This window comes from Callorhinus ursinus, unplaced genomic scaffold, assembly GCF_003265705.2.
Source record: "Callorhinus ursinus isolate GAN/ISIS: 27379988/994484 unplaced genomic scaffold, GSC_fseal_2.0 scaffold12, whole genome shotgun sequence".
NCBI classification, from domain to species: Eukaryota; Metazoa; Chordata; class Mammalia; order Carnivora; family Otariidae; genus Callorhinus; species Callorhinus ursinus.
In genome coordinates this window covers 6,299,917-6,318,252 of record NW_027397074.1, presented here as the reverse complement: position 1 = coordinate 6,318,252, position 18,336 = coordinate 6,299,917, and the positions used below count along the sequence as shown (strand labels likewise).

At 36.5% G+C, this 18,336-nt stretch overlaps 1 protein-coding gene across 4 annotated transcripts in view; it reads right to left on the bottom strand.

The window, feature by feature from the left end:
• PTPN12 (protein tyrosine phosphatase non-receptor type 12) overlaps positions 1-18,336 on the bottom strand; it is an 87,764-nt gene that overhangs the window by 2,655 nt on the left and 66,773 nt on the right. For 3 of the 4 annotated variants that reach the window (XM_025872777.2, XM_025872774.2, XM_073898712.1), the window contains 5 exons: positions 13,189-13,277; positions 7,533-8,506; positions 3,567-3,644; positions 2,610-2,677; positions 1,692-1,722 (listed from right to left, as the gene is read on the bottom strand). In XM_025872777.2, the coding sequence (XP_025728562.1) occupies positions 1,692-1,722; positions 2,610-2,677; positions 3,567-3,644; positions 7,533-8,506; positions 13,189-13,277 (1,240 nt within the window). The remainder of the gene's footprint in view (positions 1-1,691; positions 1,723-2,609; positions 2,678-3,566; positions 3,645-7,532; positions 8,507-13,188; positions 13,278-18,336) is intronic. The other variant, XM_025872778.2, reaches the window with a different exon arrangement.

The following is an 18,336-nucleotide window of genomic DNA, read 5'->3' as shown; positions in this document are numbered from 1 at the left end:
AAAGATTTAGAAAATTCGGGACGCCTGGGTGGCTCAGTTGGTTAAGCGGCTGCCTTCAGCTCAGGTCATGATCCCAGGGTCCTGGGATCAAGCCCCGCATTGGGCTCCCTGCTCAGCGGGGAGCCTGCTTCTCCCTCTGCCTGCCGCTCCCCCCGCTTGTGCTCTCTCTCTCTCTCGCTCTAATAAATAAAATCTTTAAAAAAAAAAAAGATTTGGGGCACCTGGGTGGCTCAGTTGGTTAAGCGACTGCCTTCGGCTCAGGTCATGATCCTGGAGTCCCGGGATCAAGTCCCACATCGGGCTCCCTGCTCGGCGGGGAGTCTGCTTCTCCGTCTGACCCTCTTCCCTCTCGTGCTCTCTATCTCTCATTCTCCCTCGCTCAAATAAATAAATAAAATCTTTAAAAAAAAAAATTAAAAAAAAATAAAAAAGATTTGGAAAATAGAAAGGATACCAACTAGAGCATATAAGATAACCAAGCAAAGCTAAGTGCCCAATTATGGATGAAGATCCAGAATTGTAGGCTCAATCTGTAAAGCAGAATGATGTTCCCCAGCAGTATTCAGGAGTTTCGAGGGATAAAATAAAATGGTATGGGAGTTAGGAGCAAGACAGTGGAGGTTAATTTCGAGTATGACCAGAGTAATGGAGGGCAGTGTCTAGGTTGGCTAGAGAAGAGAATCCAGAAAGGAGTTAGCATACATTAAGAAATAAAGGGCCCAGGGATCCAGCAATATCGGCAGTAGTAATAGAATAAAGACAGTAACAATAATAGCCTGGCTTCCATTTGAGTGCCTATTACGTGCCGAGCACAGTGCTGATATTCCATGAATGTGATCTCATTAACTCCTCAAAAACAATGCTCTAGGGTAGGTGCTATTATTACCTCCATTTCACAGAGGGAAAAAAAAAAAAAAACGGGGCTAAGATGAGGTGACTTGGCTTAAGTCACATAGTTAAGTAAAATAGTAAAAATGGAATTCCAAACCAGGTGGGCTTGACTCTAAACCTTCTGTTCTTTTCCTTATGACACGTTGCCCCAGCAAAGGAGACAAAGAGTAATAAGAATTTATGAGAGGGAATGGAGCCCCGTTAGGCATAGATGCAGGGAAGGGGCAGCTAAAGTAGAAGGGAGGGCAAGGGCAGCAATGACAGATGAACTGGGGGAATTGTATAGGCTAGAATGTTTGATGAGCTGCTTTCATGGTCACTGACTTATAGGAATTAATAATAACTTGATGTATTTTACCATGATAATAAAAGAAACGTGGCAGAAAAATTTTCTAATTTGGCATTATAACACTGGGTTGAGCTACATAATCTTACTGGTCTTCACAAATGTAGAAGTGCTAAAAGGAAGAATTACCAACAACTGATTTTTAGGGACCTCTTTCAATAATCTAGATGAATTTGGGACATTTATTCAAATCACTGTCACATCTAGATTCTAAGTGTTTTTATAAACAACAGAGATTAAAACAAAAAAATATTTTTTAAAATAATGTTTTCTCCATTAGCCTGTACCTACCAATAATAAATGTTGTTACTTCCCAGATTAATAATATCTGATACAGTAATTAATTTAAAAGAATTATACTGCATAGTTCAGGTTCAGTACACCATGAGACATGCTATTTTATGGAGATTAATCTACATAATCTATTAACAAAAAGGAATAAAATCTAACTTACCACATTTTTCAGTTCCAGAGGTTATCAAGCCCTAAAAGGAAGACATTTTAATAGCTATTACAGTATATCCCTTTTATAACAAATAATAGAAAATTTGGTCTGAGTATATATCCCAAGAAAGCAAGGTCTACTAAAATTCTCAGTGTCAAAGGGAAAGAAAACAATGGTGTTTTCAATTAGGCCTAAAATTTTTTAATGTTACAGTATTTTATACTGAGATGAAAAAGACAGGGGAACTATTTTTTCCTTCTAGATGGAAACTGAAAATGCAGGAACTACTACACAAAGGACCATACAACTCCATTTCACCAGTCCTCTACCATATTCATAAGACATAACATCATTAGTATAGGCTACCACTATTTTATGTGCCAAGTAAAGTATGTTTCTTAATCAATTGTAAGATGTACCCTAATTTGGGGGATATTAAAATATGGAGGTAATATGAAAAATATTAATGTTGATGAAAAATGGTATTTCCCATGACCAATATATTTAATTACCAAACATTTCCTGATTGTGAAAGGAAACCTCTGGTGACCAGACAAACCAAAGGATGGGACTATGTACTTAGTGTTATGGTGGGAGGAACAAAATCTAAGAAAGTATTATGACCCTGAAAATGTAACTCCTGTTCTAGTCACACCTCCAAAATGATTTAAAACATGGCATAATTCACAAATTTCAAAAACTGTCTAGAAAAATGACACTCTGAAGTCATGGTCATATGTATCTCATGTTGCCCTTTTAAAAAATTTCCTATCACATTTTATATAGACTTTTCAGCTAAAATCTTAGCAAAAGAAATGCTGATAATAGTCTTAAGGTGACAGTTTTTGTAACAAACTAAGATAAATTAACAAAACAAAAGAGCAAAAATACTGAGTATATAGCTGTTCCAATCCCCAAAGGACTCACTTCAGATATTTTTTGTTCAGACTGTTCCTGACTTTGAAGTTCACTCCATTCAGATCTCACAGGTGTATCTGAGAAAAATGAAATCTTACAATTAACATGTTTAATTCTTGAATTTCTTGCATTAAAGATACAAAAACAGACCCTATAGATTTTTTTAGAAACTATCACTCCATAAAATATTCTCTGTTAATTCAAGAAAATCCCCTTAAGTTTCCTTTCTTCAAATTTAATTAATTCAGTCATCAGAGTTTATTATGTTACCATAAGCTCACGGTAATCTACACATGTGACAGACTTAGATGTACTACTTATTTGGTAGTATTGTAGTATATATGGCTTCACTGTTAACATTCTTGAAATCAGTTGAAATTAATATAATATTGGTAAAATATAACTCAGATAAGGCTAGGGAGGCCCCCACTGAGCATGAGACACTATAAACATATTAAAGCTGTTTTGTACTCTTTTTTAAGAAGAGACAGAGGAGAAGTATATTATGAAGGCTTTGAGCACTTTCTCCCAGTTCTCACTGCTACTCATGTGGCCTCAAGTCTCCCTCAATTAACACCAACTGAGTTGAGGCCCACCTACAACCCAATTTAAATATTTACTTACCTAAACTGGCACCCAGTGAAGCAATTAATGCCTTTTCATAAATAAGTACTATATTTAGTGAAATGAAAAGACAACAACTTGCAAATACAATTATAATTGAATTTAACTAAATTTAAGTAACATAAATGCAGCCATTTTAGCAATCTTAGCAAGTAAAAAATATTTTCAAGTATTTAAAAAAATAAGTATTTTTCATACAAGGAATTAAAAACATTTGTCAATATCAATTCAAACCTTTTGAATTTAATTATGCAATTCAGTAGCAACGAGACTAAAATCAGCCATGTTTTTTGGAGTTTATTATTACAATATGAAGTATTTAAAAGCAGAAGAGACACTCACTATGTTCACTTGCTAATACAAAAGATTCAGGAGTTCTTTCAGGTAGGGGAGGAGGTGAATCTTCACTAACGTCAACATCTATATTAAATACATAAAATTCAGACAAATTATGAACTTGTTAAAAAATATTAACTCATTAAAGAATGAATTTGTTATCTAAACAAGAAAACTTTGACATTCTAAAAATCAGTTCCACAAGTATATGAGAACCAGTTTTTAAAAATGCAAAAAACGAACAAGAAATCCTTACTGCTTGACTCGTTATCAAGAAAATTATGAAGCTTAATGAGCAAAGCGGAATGAACTCCATCACCACCACACAGAGAAAATGACTCTCTCCTGACTTTCTGACACCCTGCAGACAGTAATCACTCTGGCTTCTGAGCCTGAACACAGACTTCAATATAGAAAGCAAGGGACCTGTTAGGCTTGCAGATGATGCTTTGAGTCCACGAAGGAAAGCTTCGGCCATCTGACTTAAGCCAGTGTTTCCCAAATTGGAATCAATTGCTTAACTCCTTTCATGAATTTTGCCATACTATATACCACCATCTGTCCTATTTGCTTTTTAAATCCCATTCATTTTTAACTTAACTATGTCCTTTGGTCACATTTTATTTACTAATTTTGGGGGGTCATATTTCAAACAGTAATGACAAATAACAAATTTGAAGTGTTATTTTTCTAATATACATAAGTCTATTAATTTTTTTTGAATGTTCATTTATTTAATGCCTAAAATCTTCTGAACAGCGGCATATAACCTGCTCTGAGAATACTGACTGAAGCTATATTAAAGCTTTTCACCAGTAAAAACAAAATTCACTCTTGGAAAAGATAATTCACAATGTGAGCCTCATCAGTTAGCTTACGACATAGATTAAGATTTTATTTATCTGACAGAGAGAGCGAGAGAGAGCACACATGCACACAAGCAGGGGGAGTGGCAGGCAGAGGGAGAGGGAGAAGCAGGCTCCCGGCTGAGCAGGGAGCCCGATGTGGGGCTTGATTCCAGAGTCCTGGGATTATGACCTGAGCTGAAGGCAGCCACTTAACCAACTGAGCCATCCAGGTACCCCTGTATTAGATCTTTTGAGGTTTCACTGGTGCTAGAGAAAGCAAATATGAGGATATAATTCCGTGTATGGACTCTCAGCTTAGGAAGGATGGGGTGAAAAAAGGGAAATGTTAAGAATCCTATATTATTTTGTCTGGGCCTGACAACTGTTCTCTTTAAAAAATGAACCATCGTGCCATAATACTTTGCTATTTAACCATATCTGACAGGCTATGTATTAAAGAGACTGAAAAATCAGCAAAGCCTTTTTAATTTTCAACTAGCATGAGCCAGGTATGATTGCTCGTGTTCTTCCTACATTTATTTAACTAAAGACCCAAGAAAATACAGCCTCTAGGTCCTGCTGAGAAAAGAATTCCAGTCCATTATTTTATATGTCTATCACTGGTACTGGAACTCTCTCTTGCATGTAAAGTTAAGCCACTAAAGAACAATTTACCTTATCTAATGGTAATAACTAGAGCCATCACCATTCTTCCCCTTGCCCTCATATTAACTGACAGCTCACAAGTGAAGAAATGGCTGTTGGAAGGAAGGGATGCATAATCTCACATTGTGATGCCATTTCATAATTAAGTGAACAAATCAGGAAAGGCAGTCTTAGTTTACATTAAATATCAGATTATCTTTCCAGAAACTCTATACCTCTTTTTCTCATGACAGTCTTTATTCTTAAAGACTTTTATTTTCTAACTGCAGCTCTTGCTTCTCAACCCCATGTTATTCTTGGATTTCTGGATCACCTTTCCTATGTTCTAAACTGCTGTTTTAAAGGTTATCCAACCAGAGACTGCACATTTTACACAGGCTTTTTTGTAAATCATACGCTGAATGGGGACTTAGTGTAGCCAATTTTGAGAAATCTTTCAGGAGGCCTGAGTCAATATTAAAATCAGAATTCATAGCCAGGAATTTTTGCCAGGCAGTAACTTACGCAAAAGGTTGTTTTAGGTATCAAAACACAATTATTCTGTGTAATTACTTAATAAGTTCTAAAACAAGCAAACAAAAACTAATTCCTATGCCAGTGGTTCATCTATAAGGTAAATAACTAAACATTAAAAATAGGATTGCTTGTAGTCAACTGACAGCACAGAATACTTACACAGGACAGTTTTCAGTTAATACCAAACTCATTTAGCGTTGTTAGAATAGGGCAAAAAGAAACCACAAATCACATTTATAGCTATCTTTGCCTTGACATACAAATAAAACAGAGAGAATACAAGTGAGCTGGTGTACAGCAGGAGGACTTTAAAATACAAAATGCTGTGGAAGGATAGTTAAGAACTCCTTCTATTACCATCGACTGGTCAGGTAGCAATAACTTTTAATGAGCATATCATATCCCTGTCCTCACACCAAATTCTATTTCTACTAATGGTTTAAAGAAATATATTTCCTAGATATAAGATGGATGCCTGCTATGCTACAAAAAGCCTAAAAAGAAAATTTCTTTTCAACTCATTTTCTTGCATAGTTACAACTTGGCAGTTATTTTTCAAACTCCGAAGTGGAGGAAGAAAAAGATATTAACAATTTTAAATTATGGCAAACTAGCAAAGTAATATTTATGGTGGTAACCATTATCTTCTGAAGATCCAGAAGAGGGGCACCTGGGTGGCTCAGCCGGTTAAGTGTCCAACTCTTGGCTTCAGCTCGGGTCATGATCTGGGGTCCTGAAATCGAGCCCCGCATGGGCTCTGTGCTCAGCACAGAGTCTGCCTGTCCCTCTCCCACTGCTCTTTCTCTGGAATAAACAAATAAAATCTTAAACATACACACACACACACACACACACACACACACAGAAGAATACAGAGAATCCTGTAAATTTAAGAAACTACCTTAGATTCTTACCTACTCTACCAGATACATTCTTTGGATTAAAAAACACAGTATGTGTGAGTTGGGGAAAATAAAGGCACCACAGTATGGGTGGTACTTATTAGGTCAGAAATAGAAAAAGAAAGTTATCTTTCAAGTTCACAGTACTTATTTTGCCTGTACTTTGTAAATACCAGCCTATATAAGTCATGACCAAAGTTCACTGACAAGTAAATGACCACTGATAATTAATCTACCCATAATAGCTTTTGTGTTTATTACATTTACTCTCAACTTTATGGCCTGTTTAAGAAGGCAGCCAGGATTATTTTAGTAGATCAAAGATGAGTTTCAACAACCAATAATACATCTTGGGAACCAAGTGCACATATTACCTTGAAAACCTAAGACAGTTTTAAAAAGAGAGTCATTAATTAAATAATAGTATCAATGACTTAGATAAGGAGACTATATCACATTCACTACTGACTGAATTAAATTTCCCGTATTCTGCTGAGTAGTTGCTTCTTGGTTAATCTCAGAGTTGAAAGTAGCTTCATTTGCAAGTATTTTGTGAAGAGAATTTTTTTTTAAAGTATTTTGTAGTTAAACAAGCATAAAGATGAACTAGTGTATGTGATAAACATGGATGAAATTAAATGGCCAATCAAGCCGTTCCACATTATTTATGTCACTGTTACTTTAAGCAATTCTATCTTCCCTAAATTATTTCTAATTATTCAGTCAGCTAAATCTTTGACCCACATAAAATACTAAAAACTGTAACACAGGAGAAAAAAAAACACAAAAATTTTCAGTTACAACAACTGAAATACTTGGGAAACACAAAACCTAGTAATGCAATTAACCAAATTAAGGTAACAATAAATAAAAGCTTACTTTAAAAAAAAGTATGTAAAATAATGAAACTTTGCTGCAGGCGCTAGAGGGAAATGTGGAATAAAACATAATGAATTAATATAAATAAGTTGCTTAAGTTGCTTAGAACAGTGACTGGCACACAGTAAAAATATTTAAGTGTTAGATAATGTTATTATTACCTTTTTCAGCACCTGAATGTATTGTTCCTGCTATATCATGTCTAGCAATGGACATTGGCAATACTTTCCTTGTAGAAATGCTTTCAGTACTAGTGGCAGCAGAAACTGTGGCACTTGCTGTTGAAATATTAGTTTTATTCGTGGTCACAGCACCATCAGAGTTTCGTTCATCTGAGTCCGAGTCATCAGAGTGAAGAGGATTAGTGAAACTGAGGGGTGCTCTGAATAGAGGGGAACTATTATGCTGATCTGCAATATCATGGGTTTCAACTGGTGTTGTGGGGCTTGGTGTTAGACTCACAGTTTTCATTGCTTGACAGTGGATATCTGAGGGTTTGCCTTCAGATGAATCAGGCCTGGGTAGGCTATCTTCAGGTCCATGAAAAGACCACGTTACATGTCCTTTCTCATCAAGAGGCAAGCGGTCTGGCCTTGGAGGTGTGCCTGAATTCTTCTGTGACTCTTCTGGTGGAGTAAGTGGAACCTTATTTGACTGTGTTGCACTGCAGTCCACACAAGAATTCTGAGAAACATCATCAACTTTTAGATCCCCTGAACTCAATTCCTGTGACTTAGAGACTTTATCACTTATACAAGGTGGAGTCGATTTAATTTTAATGGCATGTCCCCTATTCAAAAGTGTGTTCCCATCAAAACTTTTTGGTCCCTCTTGGAGGGGGACCTTCTTAATCTCAAAACTTAAATTTCGCTCCAATTTTTTATCCACCTGTTCACCAGTTGATTCATTTTTCCCTGGAAGTTCTGATTTGTTATAGTTCCTGTTGAGGTCTGTTGAATGTTGTTCTGATGAAACCATGTGCAACACTGGCTTTGGATGGTATCTGTCATTGTCCTGCCACACAGTAGTGACTGTTGGAAAAGCTGAAGGGGGAGAGGGTGTCAAAATGGGTGGCACTGGGTGAGGTTCTGGTGGCTGAAGTATTTCTTCCTTGGCATCCCCTTCTACAAGGCAACTGAAAAACATTAAGAAAAGGGCATCATAAGAATGTTCATCCTTTTATGAATAAAAAATTATACAGTCAAACAAAATTTAATGTTTAATAAAGTAATACATGTACACTATTTACAAATACAAGAATTTTAGGGGCGCCTGGGTGGCTCAGTTGTTAAGCATCTGCCTTCGGCTCAGGTCATGATCCCAGGGTCCTGGGATCGAGCCCCACATCGGGCTCCCTGCTCGGCGGGAAGCCTGCTTCTCCCTCTCCCACTCCCCCTGCTTGTGTTCCCTCTCTCGCTTTCTCTCTCTCTGTCATAAATAAATAAAATCTTAAAAAAACTTTTTAAAAATACAAGAATTTTAATGAAAAACAGCAGTCTCTTCCCACAGCCCTTCAGCTATCCAGACACATGAACTTTCAACTTTCTTAAATAGCTGCTTCTAAGATTCATCTCCATTATTTCAAAATATTTCAAAATGCATAAACTGCTATTTCTTGATCTACTTCACACATTCTCCATTGTCTTCCTACTATGTATCTTTTCTATCTTCTCAATAATGTTCTGTTGTAACTTTTAACTAGCTCAATCTTATGACTATAGATATTATTCTTACAGATGACACCATGATGTCCTATATTTTCTGATACAACTTCTTGTTTTTCTCTAAAATTGTCTTGCATTTCAGATCGCTTAGTTCTCTATGTATCATCAATAATTCAGCCCTTCTTCGAACTTTCTTGCAGATTTGTACACCTCCTCTCAATTGACCAGTCAGGCACACTCGGTAATTATCAATACCACAGATGTTCCTCTCAGACCCTTGGGCCTCGTGCTCCAGTGTAGACCACTGACTACCTAGGCCACCACAGAGCTGACGTTCTCTCCTCTGTCACCCTCCTGTTTTCCAGGTCCCATCTTACTTTTTCTAGTTACACTTCCTTGTTTTGGTGGCCATATCCTCAGTTGCTTCTTAAGAACTATATATAGGAGGCAGGGGTGCCTGGGTGGCTCAGGTCATGATCTCAGGGTCCTGGGATCAAGCCCCACATCGGGCTCCCCTCTCAACAGGGAGTCTGCTTCTCCCTCTCTGCCCGACCCTATCCCCACTCACTCACTCTCTCAAATAAATAAAATCTTTGGGGGAAAAAAGAATGGAGTATTAAAAATGACTGGAAGATATCTACATATCTGTAAGGGGGAGGGCTCGAGACTTGTGGCTTAGTTGTCATCTAACTGCATGGTGACTGAGTACAGCCCTTGCAAATCACTGGTAGGCCACAAACATGAATAAGTATACATTTCATCTCTTGGATTGGTTAGTTTTTCAAGAGGGAGATTCTGTCTCCCACCAGCAATCTGGGAGCAAGAGAGCTGGAGGATCTTACCATTTAGCATACAAATTCCTATTTTCAGTAAGGCACTATACAACCTCACCATCACTTGGACTGATGTCCTTGAATCCAGAGACTCCCTGGTTCAACTACTCCAGAGTAAATCCTTCCTGTGTGCCCAAATGTGGGAGAAGCAGTTATTTGCTCAATTTAATGTAAAGAATCTGGTGTCATGATCTCATTAATACTCTAAATACTCTATATATAGAGTACTTAGGTACTCTCCTTGTTTTTAGTCCCATCCTACACACCAGCCTCAAGGAGGACTTCCAATTTCTAGCTTTTCTTGGGGTTCTCTGGAAAATCATGTTGCTTCTTATTGGCTTCCCCCACCTACAGGAAAGCAAGTTTTAGCTTTCTCTGTTAAGTCCCTTTTCACTGGTCGATGTGCTTTCCACTTTCCACAATTTTGTTGACATATCTGATACCATCCCCTCTCCAATTTTGTTTTTTTAATCTTTATACATTTTTATATTCCTACACTGTAATTTTAGAAGTTTAGGGAGGGACCAGAGTTAAATGTGTTCAAGCAGCCTTATTTAACCAGTAATCTTTTTTCCTAAGATTTATTTATTAGAGAGAGCACATGCGCATGTGTACGTATGTGGGTGAGGAGGGCCAGAGGGAGGGAGAGCATCTCAAGCTGACTCCCTGCTGAGTTTGCAGTCTGACACAGGACTTGATCCCACAACCTGTGAGATCCTGACCGGAGCTGAAATCAAAAGTCAGACGCTCAACTGACTGAGCCACCCAAGCGCCCTTTAACCTATAATCTTCTAAGTGCTTTTGGAAGCAGTCTGTGCAGGATGTTGATATGTACACAATAAATATATTTTTAGTACTCACACTTAAAAGAATAGCTTTACTTAGGTGTAGCTGATATACAAAACCAATATATTTAATGTGTAAATTTGATGAGTTTGGACATGTGCATATACCCACGATACTATCACCGCAATCAAGGTAATAAACATATATCCATCACCCCCAAAAGTTTCCTTGTGTCCCTTTGTGGGTTCTTGTGGCTACTCAAATGTGATTGGTAATTACACTAACAGATTTTTTTCCCTTATCCTTTCTTGATTTAAGGTTGGAACAAGGCTTAAAACACTTAAGTAGCACTTATTATAAGCCCCGTCACAAAAAAATATATACAACATATGGATTTTCCACTGTAGTGTCCAACACTCACATTTTTTACTAGATATTCCGATGTAAAAAAATTCCACTGAATAGATATAACTTGCATAATTCTTACTGTAAATATTGGTTTTAATCTAATCTTTTTGAGGAAGGCATATTTTCCCCTTAAACAAAGCAAATTATTCAAGACCTACCACATAGTAGGCATTGTACCAGTACTTTCTTGCAGATTTGTACAAGAAGAGGACAGAACAATGAACACAACAGTTTGGAGAAATAGTGAAAAATAAGGCTAAAAAGATAGACTGAAGCTATACTCTGAGGCCCAGAATTTCACACAAAGATATTTGGACTTTATAAAAAAATTTTACATTTATTTGACCAAGTCTTAAGATGAGTGACTATAATTTTTTTTTCCAAATTGATGTTTTATTTAAAATCAGAAAATTACTTTTCTTACAATAATTTAGGCTAGATTCCATACGGGGTGGAAAGAGTATGGGAGTAAAGGAAATCACAACCAAAAAATTAGAACATAACACTTGAAAAACAAAAACCTTCACTACTCTGCTTTTTTCTAGGAAGGTAATACCATATAATGAAAAAAGCATTATTGGACTGGAAGATAAGAGATTTGTGTTCTCAGCTGAACTCTGCTAGCCTATGCAGATCAATTTCCTTTGGAAAGCAGCTATATTAATATCCCTGTGATCAAGATTACTGTAAAAATTAATGAATTCATGACATCACTCATTGTTTTAACATATCACTATCTACAGAATGAATAGAGAACACAAAAAAGGAAGAAAACATATATAGTAGATGTTATATCAATGCTAGTGATTACTTTTAAAAAAAAAAAAAGATTTTATTTCTTTATTTGAGAGAGAGAGAACGTGCACGTGCACACACACCAGCACAGGGGAGAGGCAGAGGGAGAAGGAGAAGCAGGCTCCTGATGTGAGGCTCGATCTCAGGAGCTGGGATCATGGCCTGAGCTGAAGTCAGACGCTTAACCAATTGAGCCACCCAGGTGCCCCAACGTCTAGCAAAGTTTTAAGGGGAAAAAAAAAAAAAATCAGTGAATCCTATATAAAAGAAGTCCTACTACTTTGAGAGAAGGCCAATCCCTTTGGGCAGCTACAAGCCATTCTAATAGTTTATTATTACAGATGTTCTACTGTGCCTCCTTTTAAAAGTAATCCAATTAACTCCATTTTAATTCTACACTGTCATGGGAAAACTAACATGTAATGAAAATCTAATATGTGCCAAGTCCCATATTTAGCATTTTCACATAGTTTATTTCATTTCATCCTTAGGACAATACTTAAACAAAAAAACCAAAACCAACCCAGGATCAAATAAGTGACTTATTCACAACCTCAAAGGTAGTAAATGGGTGAAAAGGACTTGAAACTAAAGCTTTCTGATTATATCTAAATTCTTTCTATACTACCATGTAACTGACCTAGCAGCTGCCCTAAAAGAAAAAAGAAATACAGGGCACCTGGGTGGCTCAGTTGGTTAAGCGACTGCCTTCGGCTCAGGTCATGATCCTGGAGTCCCTGGATCGAGTCCCGCATCAGGCTCCCTGCTCGGCAGGGAGTCTGCTTCTCCCTCTGACCCTCCCCCTTCTCGTGTGCTCTCTCTCTCATTCTCTCTCAAATAAATAAAATCTTAAAAAAAAAAAAGAAAGAAATACAAAGGGGTACAAGAATATATCTTGACTTTATTATAAATGAGATTGGTATTAAAGTAATAAAATGCTAAGAGAAATAAACTCATCTTTGCTAGTAATGTGATTAAATAATTTCTTCAATGTGCATACAGTTTTTGACAATATTACTTTTTTAGTCATTATGCAAAAATTGAAATCTTTAGAATATTTAAAAATTTAATTTTACTACACACCAAAATATGAGCTATTGTCAATTCACAGTTATGTTCACTGCTCTGGTACAGTGTACTACTGAGATTTTACCCAAAGTGAAACAAAATTTTTAGTGTACCAGTAACAAATCAGTTGCCGTACACATGCTATACCCGAGACAAAAGAGTGATAAAAGTTATAAAAATAACTTGGAAATATTCAGAATTTGTTTTAATTAACAGTGAGTAAAATAAAAATATCCTTTCAAAGAAAATGTGACATACAATACCTGCGGGTCCTTGGTGGTTTTGGAGGAGGAGAATCTTGTTTGTCAGGATCTATGGAGCTGACCATATTTTCAGTGTTAATTTCATTCTGCTGAGAAAAAAAAAAAGGCTTCATTAAAGTTAGAAGAAAAATAATTTTCCTTTCTCATGTTTCACATAAACTGTTTCTAGGCTTTTCAGTTTTTAAAATAATTCCAATTTTCCCAAATAACAAAATGGGTTTTATATTCTCTATATTTTAGCTGAAAGGGCCAAAGAGATTAATATCAAAAAACAGTCTGGGGCGGCTGGGTGGCTCAGTCAAAAGAGCATGTGACTCTTGATCTCAGGGTCATGAGTTTGAGCCCCACGCTGGATGAAGAGATTACTAAAGAAATAAATAAACTTAAAACAAAAACAAACCCAGCCTATCTTCGGTTACTGAAAACTCGATTGTGTACCATGGCATTTCAACACATTTCAAATGCTACTGTAAAGGAACAGATTTCCAAGAAAATAAAGATCAAAGAAGATACAGCTTTTTTCGGCATCACTACCAGTAGAATCTTAACATGTACAGAGAAGGGGAAAAAAGCCAACAAAATAAGGGTTGTATCTTTTATTTTTCCCAATTTTGGGGGGGTTCCTATTGCTATCTAGTACTTTTAAACAGGTCCCGGATCTCATTTTAATCATTCTTTGCCCTACCCTTTATCACCACGGAGTGCTCTGCTCCATAAGCATATATGGCCCTTATATCACTCTCTAACCAAATAAACCGCGAAAAGGCAGAGCACGCGCATTCAGGGATATCCTTGTTCTTGCTGGTCTCAGGACCAGTAATATTCATTAATGTGGATGTTCCAGAGTCAATACAGTTTTAAGAATCTTAGGTTGTGTTTAGGATTGTGAATAGAAGAGTTGTGAGATTATTATATAAAACATTGCCTTGAATTAGTTTCACCCTCAAGGAAGTACCTCTTAGGATACTACATCTCAGATTAATTTTAGAAAAAAGCTATCTTTACATACACTATGATTAAAGAACTCTGAAACTGTAGTTGCCTTTTTTTTTTTTTTACATCAAAAGACATTTCCACTGTGTCCATCATAGCACCTTCTTTGCCTTTCTTGCCAGTGACTTTTTTTTTTTACCAAGTATGCTCAACTAAGGAAAAGAGAGATCTCAACTTTTCCACAATTTTTAGTGCACCCTGTCTCCTGACACATAATCAGATGTATTAGAAGAGTTTTATGCATCTTAACTATGTATCTCAGAACAACAATAACATCATGAGAATGGATGCTTTCATTCTTAATAAAAGCCACCTACCATAACAAAGGCATCTGTTGCAGGGGTATCTGCTAAGATAGGGTAGCCATGTAATTTATTGTCAAATCAGGGCTCTTTGAGAATGAAAGTGGGAGCACTAATTATTATTACACCTAGACAAATATAAATTGGTATTGCCTCAGGTAAATCAGGTCTTTTGGATGCCACACTTTTAGATCCTCAGACATCACCAGAATTTAGACACTCTGCATCATAAAGATACCTCTGACGTATTAATAATTTATTTGCTTACAAACACACTCCCATAACACCCGTTAATATTTTTCTATCAAAATCTGTACACATTCACATTAAGTAGGTTAAATAAAGATTAAGGGTGAACCATATGAAACTGCTTCTAACCTGTAAAACACATCAATTTTTTATAATACAATATGAATAGCCTTAAGTCATGTCAAGTCAGGTTTTGCTGCCAAATGAGTGTAATACCAAACCAACACTTTCACTCTCTATTTCCCCATCTTCTCTTCTCTCTCCCCTCCGCCCCACTTTAGGTTTTCAGAGCATTTTGGATTTTGGAATAGCAGGTAAGGCAATGTGGATAATTATGTTACATGCACTAAACAGTAAGCACTGGAGAGGATACAAAAATGTAAAGTACATAGTTCTTAACTCCAAGAAGTATAGTCTAGTAATATTACCAAACTAAAAAGTAAAGGGGTAATCATAAAATCATAAAGTAGTGAAACCAGAGATGTTATTTAAAGGTGAGAATATTAAGAATATAGCTGAAAAATATTAAGAAGTTGAGAATATTAAGGCAGCATTTAGAATGACATTAAGAGACAGGTAAGAGGGGCGCCAGGGTGACTCAGTGGGTGGGCTGTCCGCCTCCTGCTCAGGTCGCACCCCAGGGTGCGGGATGCAGCCCCGCGTTGGGCTTCCTGCTCAGCGGGGAGTCTGCTTCTCCCTCAGGACCCTCCCTGCTGCTCACGCACACTCTCTCAAATAACTAAAAAAAATCTTTTTTTTTTTTTTTTTAAAGATTTTATTTGTCAGAGAAAGAGAGAGCACAAGCAGGAAGAGCAACAGGCAGAGGGAGAAGCAAGCTCCCCGCTGAGCAGGGAGCCCAATGCGGGACTTGATCCCAGGACCCGGAGATCATGACCGCCTCAGCTGAAGGCAGGTGCTTAACCGACTGAGCCACCCACGCGTCCCTAAATAAAATCTTAAAAATAAAAAGAGAGAGATAGGTAAGATACTGTGAAAAAGAAAAGAAAAGATTATGGAAGGGAACAAAAGAAATGAAGGGCATTTTCAAACAAATATGACAAAGGAAAGAAGGTGTCATGAAGGCTTCCTCATTTTGGGTAATGACAGAATGGTGGAACCATTAAGAGAAAGGCCAAAAGAGGAAAAAGAACTTTGGGGGGAGGTAAGACTTTTGAACATGTTGAATTTCATCTGATCAAAGAAATGAATGTGGGAGTATAGAAATGCAACTCAGAGAACCATTGCCTACACAGCATGAACAAATCCTCCTGGCTACTGGACTTCAGAATAGGACAGTGTTCTTAGATTCCTTATTTTTGCCTACAATAATGTTTGCTCTACTCATATCTTTTGACACTATTAACTACAGCTTTTGTACCATATTTGTCCTAATGTATATAGCTCTATTAAGGGGCTTTTACTACCAATTGAAACAATCACCAACTTTTGAAGGTGAATGAAAGTATTTTAGAAATTATATAATCCACTGAAATTAGGTTCTAGTATATTCTTTTGTTTCAAGAAAAGCTTGCTAAAATTATTTCTTTACCTTTTGACCACCTTCCATTTCACTGATTTTGTTTCTTAATATTTACCACATAACAGCCATATCAGAGGCCACAAAAAAAGATCAGAACCTAATTATCAAATACTTAAGGATATATTATCAACTGCAGAACAATATAAATATTAAAACAAAGTGCTTTAAAAATAAAGGACATTGCATTTGAGGAAAAAATACTCAGAATTCAGTATCACATCTAAAATGTACAATAACAACAGAAGGACCATATTGTTGCTATTACTCCATCATCCTAGAACTGAAAATCCTGGTACTGATAACTGGTAGTGATCTTTTATATAGAAGATAAAAAGGCATGCATGCACATCTTACAGATGTTTGCTTACTGAATGAAGTGTTTCTAAATCCCAAATCAACAGGCTACTAGATTCCAGAAAAAACTTTCTCTTTACATTTCCTACTCTGGAAAGTCATCTTGGTTGTAAATACCGCTGACAAATACCATTTATTATAGAGTTTTATATTGTTGATCAGCATTCCAACCAAAATTTCTATGAAAATAATTCTGGAACATACAGTTTAAGAGTTTTTTGTCTTTTTTTTTTTTTAACTTTACCTTTAAATTGTCAGAGAAGTAATAAAGAGATTTATAAATGTTTCTCACAGCATAGGTTCAGAAAGGCAAGTAATATATTTCAAATTATTTTACTCAACCATACAGCTCTAAGATGTTCTTCCCCAACTTTTTAGATTCCACATTTTTTTCTGATTGGGATTTATAGTCTCCAAGTACATATAAACCTGCTATAAAAACAGTCCCCTAGATTCAGAAATACCTAGAAAACAAGATTTCTTAAGAGGACACTATCAGGGGCGCCTGGATGGCTCACTCAGTTCAGCGTCTGCCTTCAGCTCAGGTCATGATCTCGGCTGGGGTCCTGGGATCGAGCCCACATTGGGTTCTCTGCTCAGAGAGGAGCCTGCTTCCCCCCTCTCTCTACCTGCCTCTCTGCCTACTTGTGATCTCTCTCTGTGTCAAATAAAATCTTAAAAAAAAAAGAGGACACTATAAAAAAAATTACCTAGAATAAGCTATCTTTTTCTTCTACCCGGTTGTCCTTTCACTTTTCAAATCTATTCATCCATTGAGTTATATAGTTATATAGTGTCAGACACTACAGTATACAACCTTTGGCAAAATATTTATTCTTACCAAATACAGTTTTCTCAGGAAAAGGAAAATTGTTTTTCCTTTTACAAAGTAGAAATATCCATCTTGCCCAAAAGGTAATCCAGTAATTACCATGTCAGCTTTGAAATGCAAGGATATAATCTAACATAAGTTCAGTTAGCAAACATTTAGTGGGTGTCTCCTATGTACCAGGCAATGAGATACAAAAGTAGGTTTGAAATAACCACTAATCTGCCATCAGGTGATATTTCATCTCATCCCATAACATACATATGATCTTTCTTCTATTCTTTAGCTATTTGTAAACCTCTGACCCATTAGACAGAAACAATCTATAACAAAATCATAATCCTAGTGTGAAGTTCAGACTAATAAAATGGAAGTTTAATTTATGGAATAAAACCTAAAAAAAAATCAGGTAATGAGAAAACAGAGATGAAAGAGCAATGCAGTATTTATCACATATCATTTTCTGGAGATTTCTTAAATATACTTAAAAGCTTTAAAGGTACAGCACTGAATACTGAAATTATTTTCAAGCAAAGGCAACAAAAGCAAAAATAAACAAATGGGACTACATCAAACTAAAAAATTTCCACACAGCAAAGGAAACTATCAACAAAATGAAAAGGCAATCTATGAAATAAGAGAACTGAATAGCAAAAAACCCAACAACCTGATTAAAAATGGGCAGAGGACCTGAATAGACATTTCTTCAAAGAAGACATATAGATGGTCAACAGGAATATATGAAAATATGTTCAACATCACTAATCATTAGGGAAATGCAAATCAGAACCACAATGAGACCTGATTATCTGTTAGAATGGCTAGCATCCAAAGAGATAAGAAATAATAAGTGTTAGGATGTGGAGATAAGGAAACCCTCA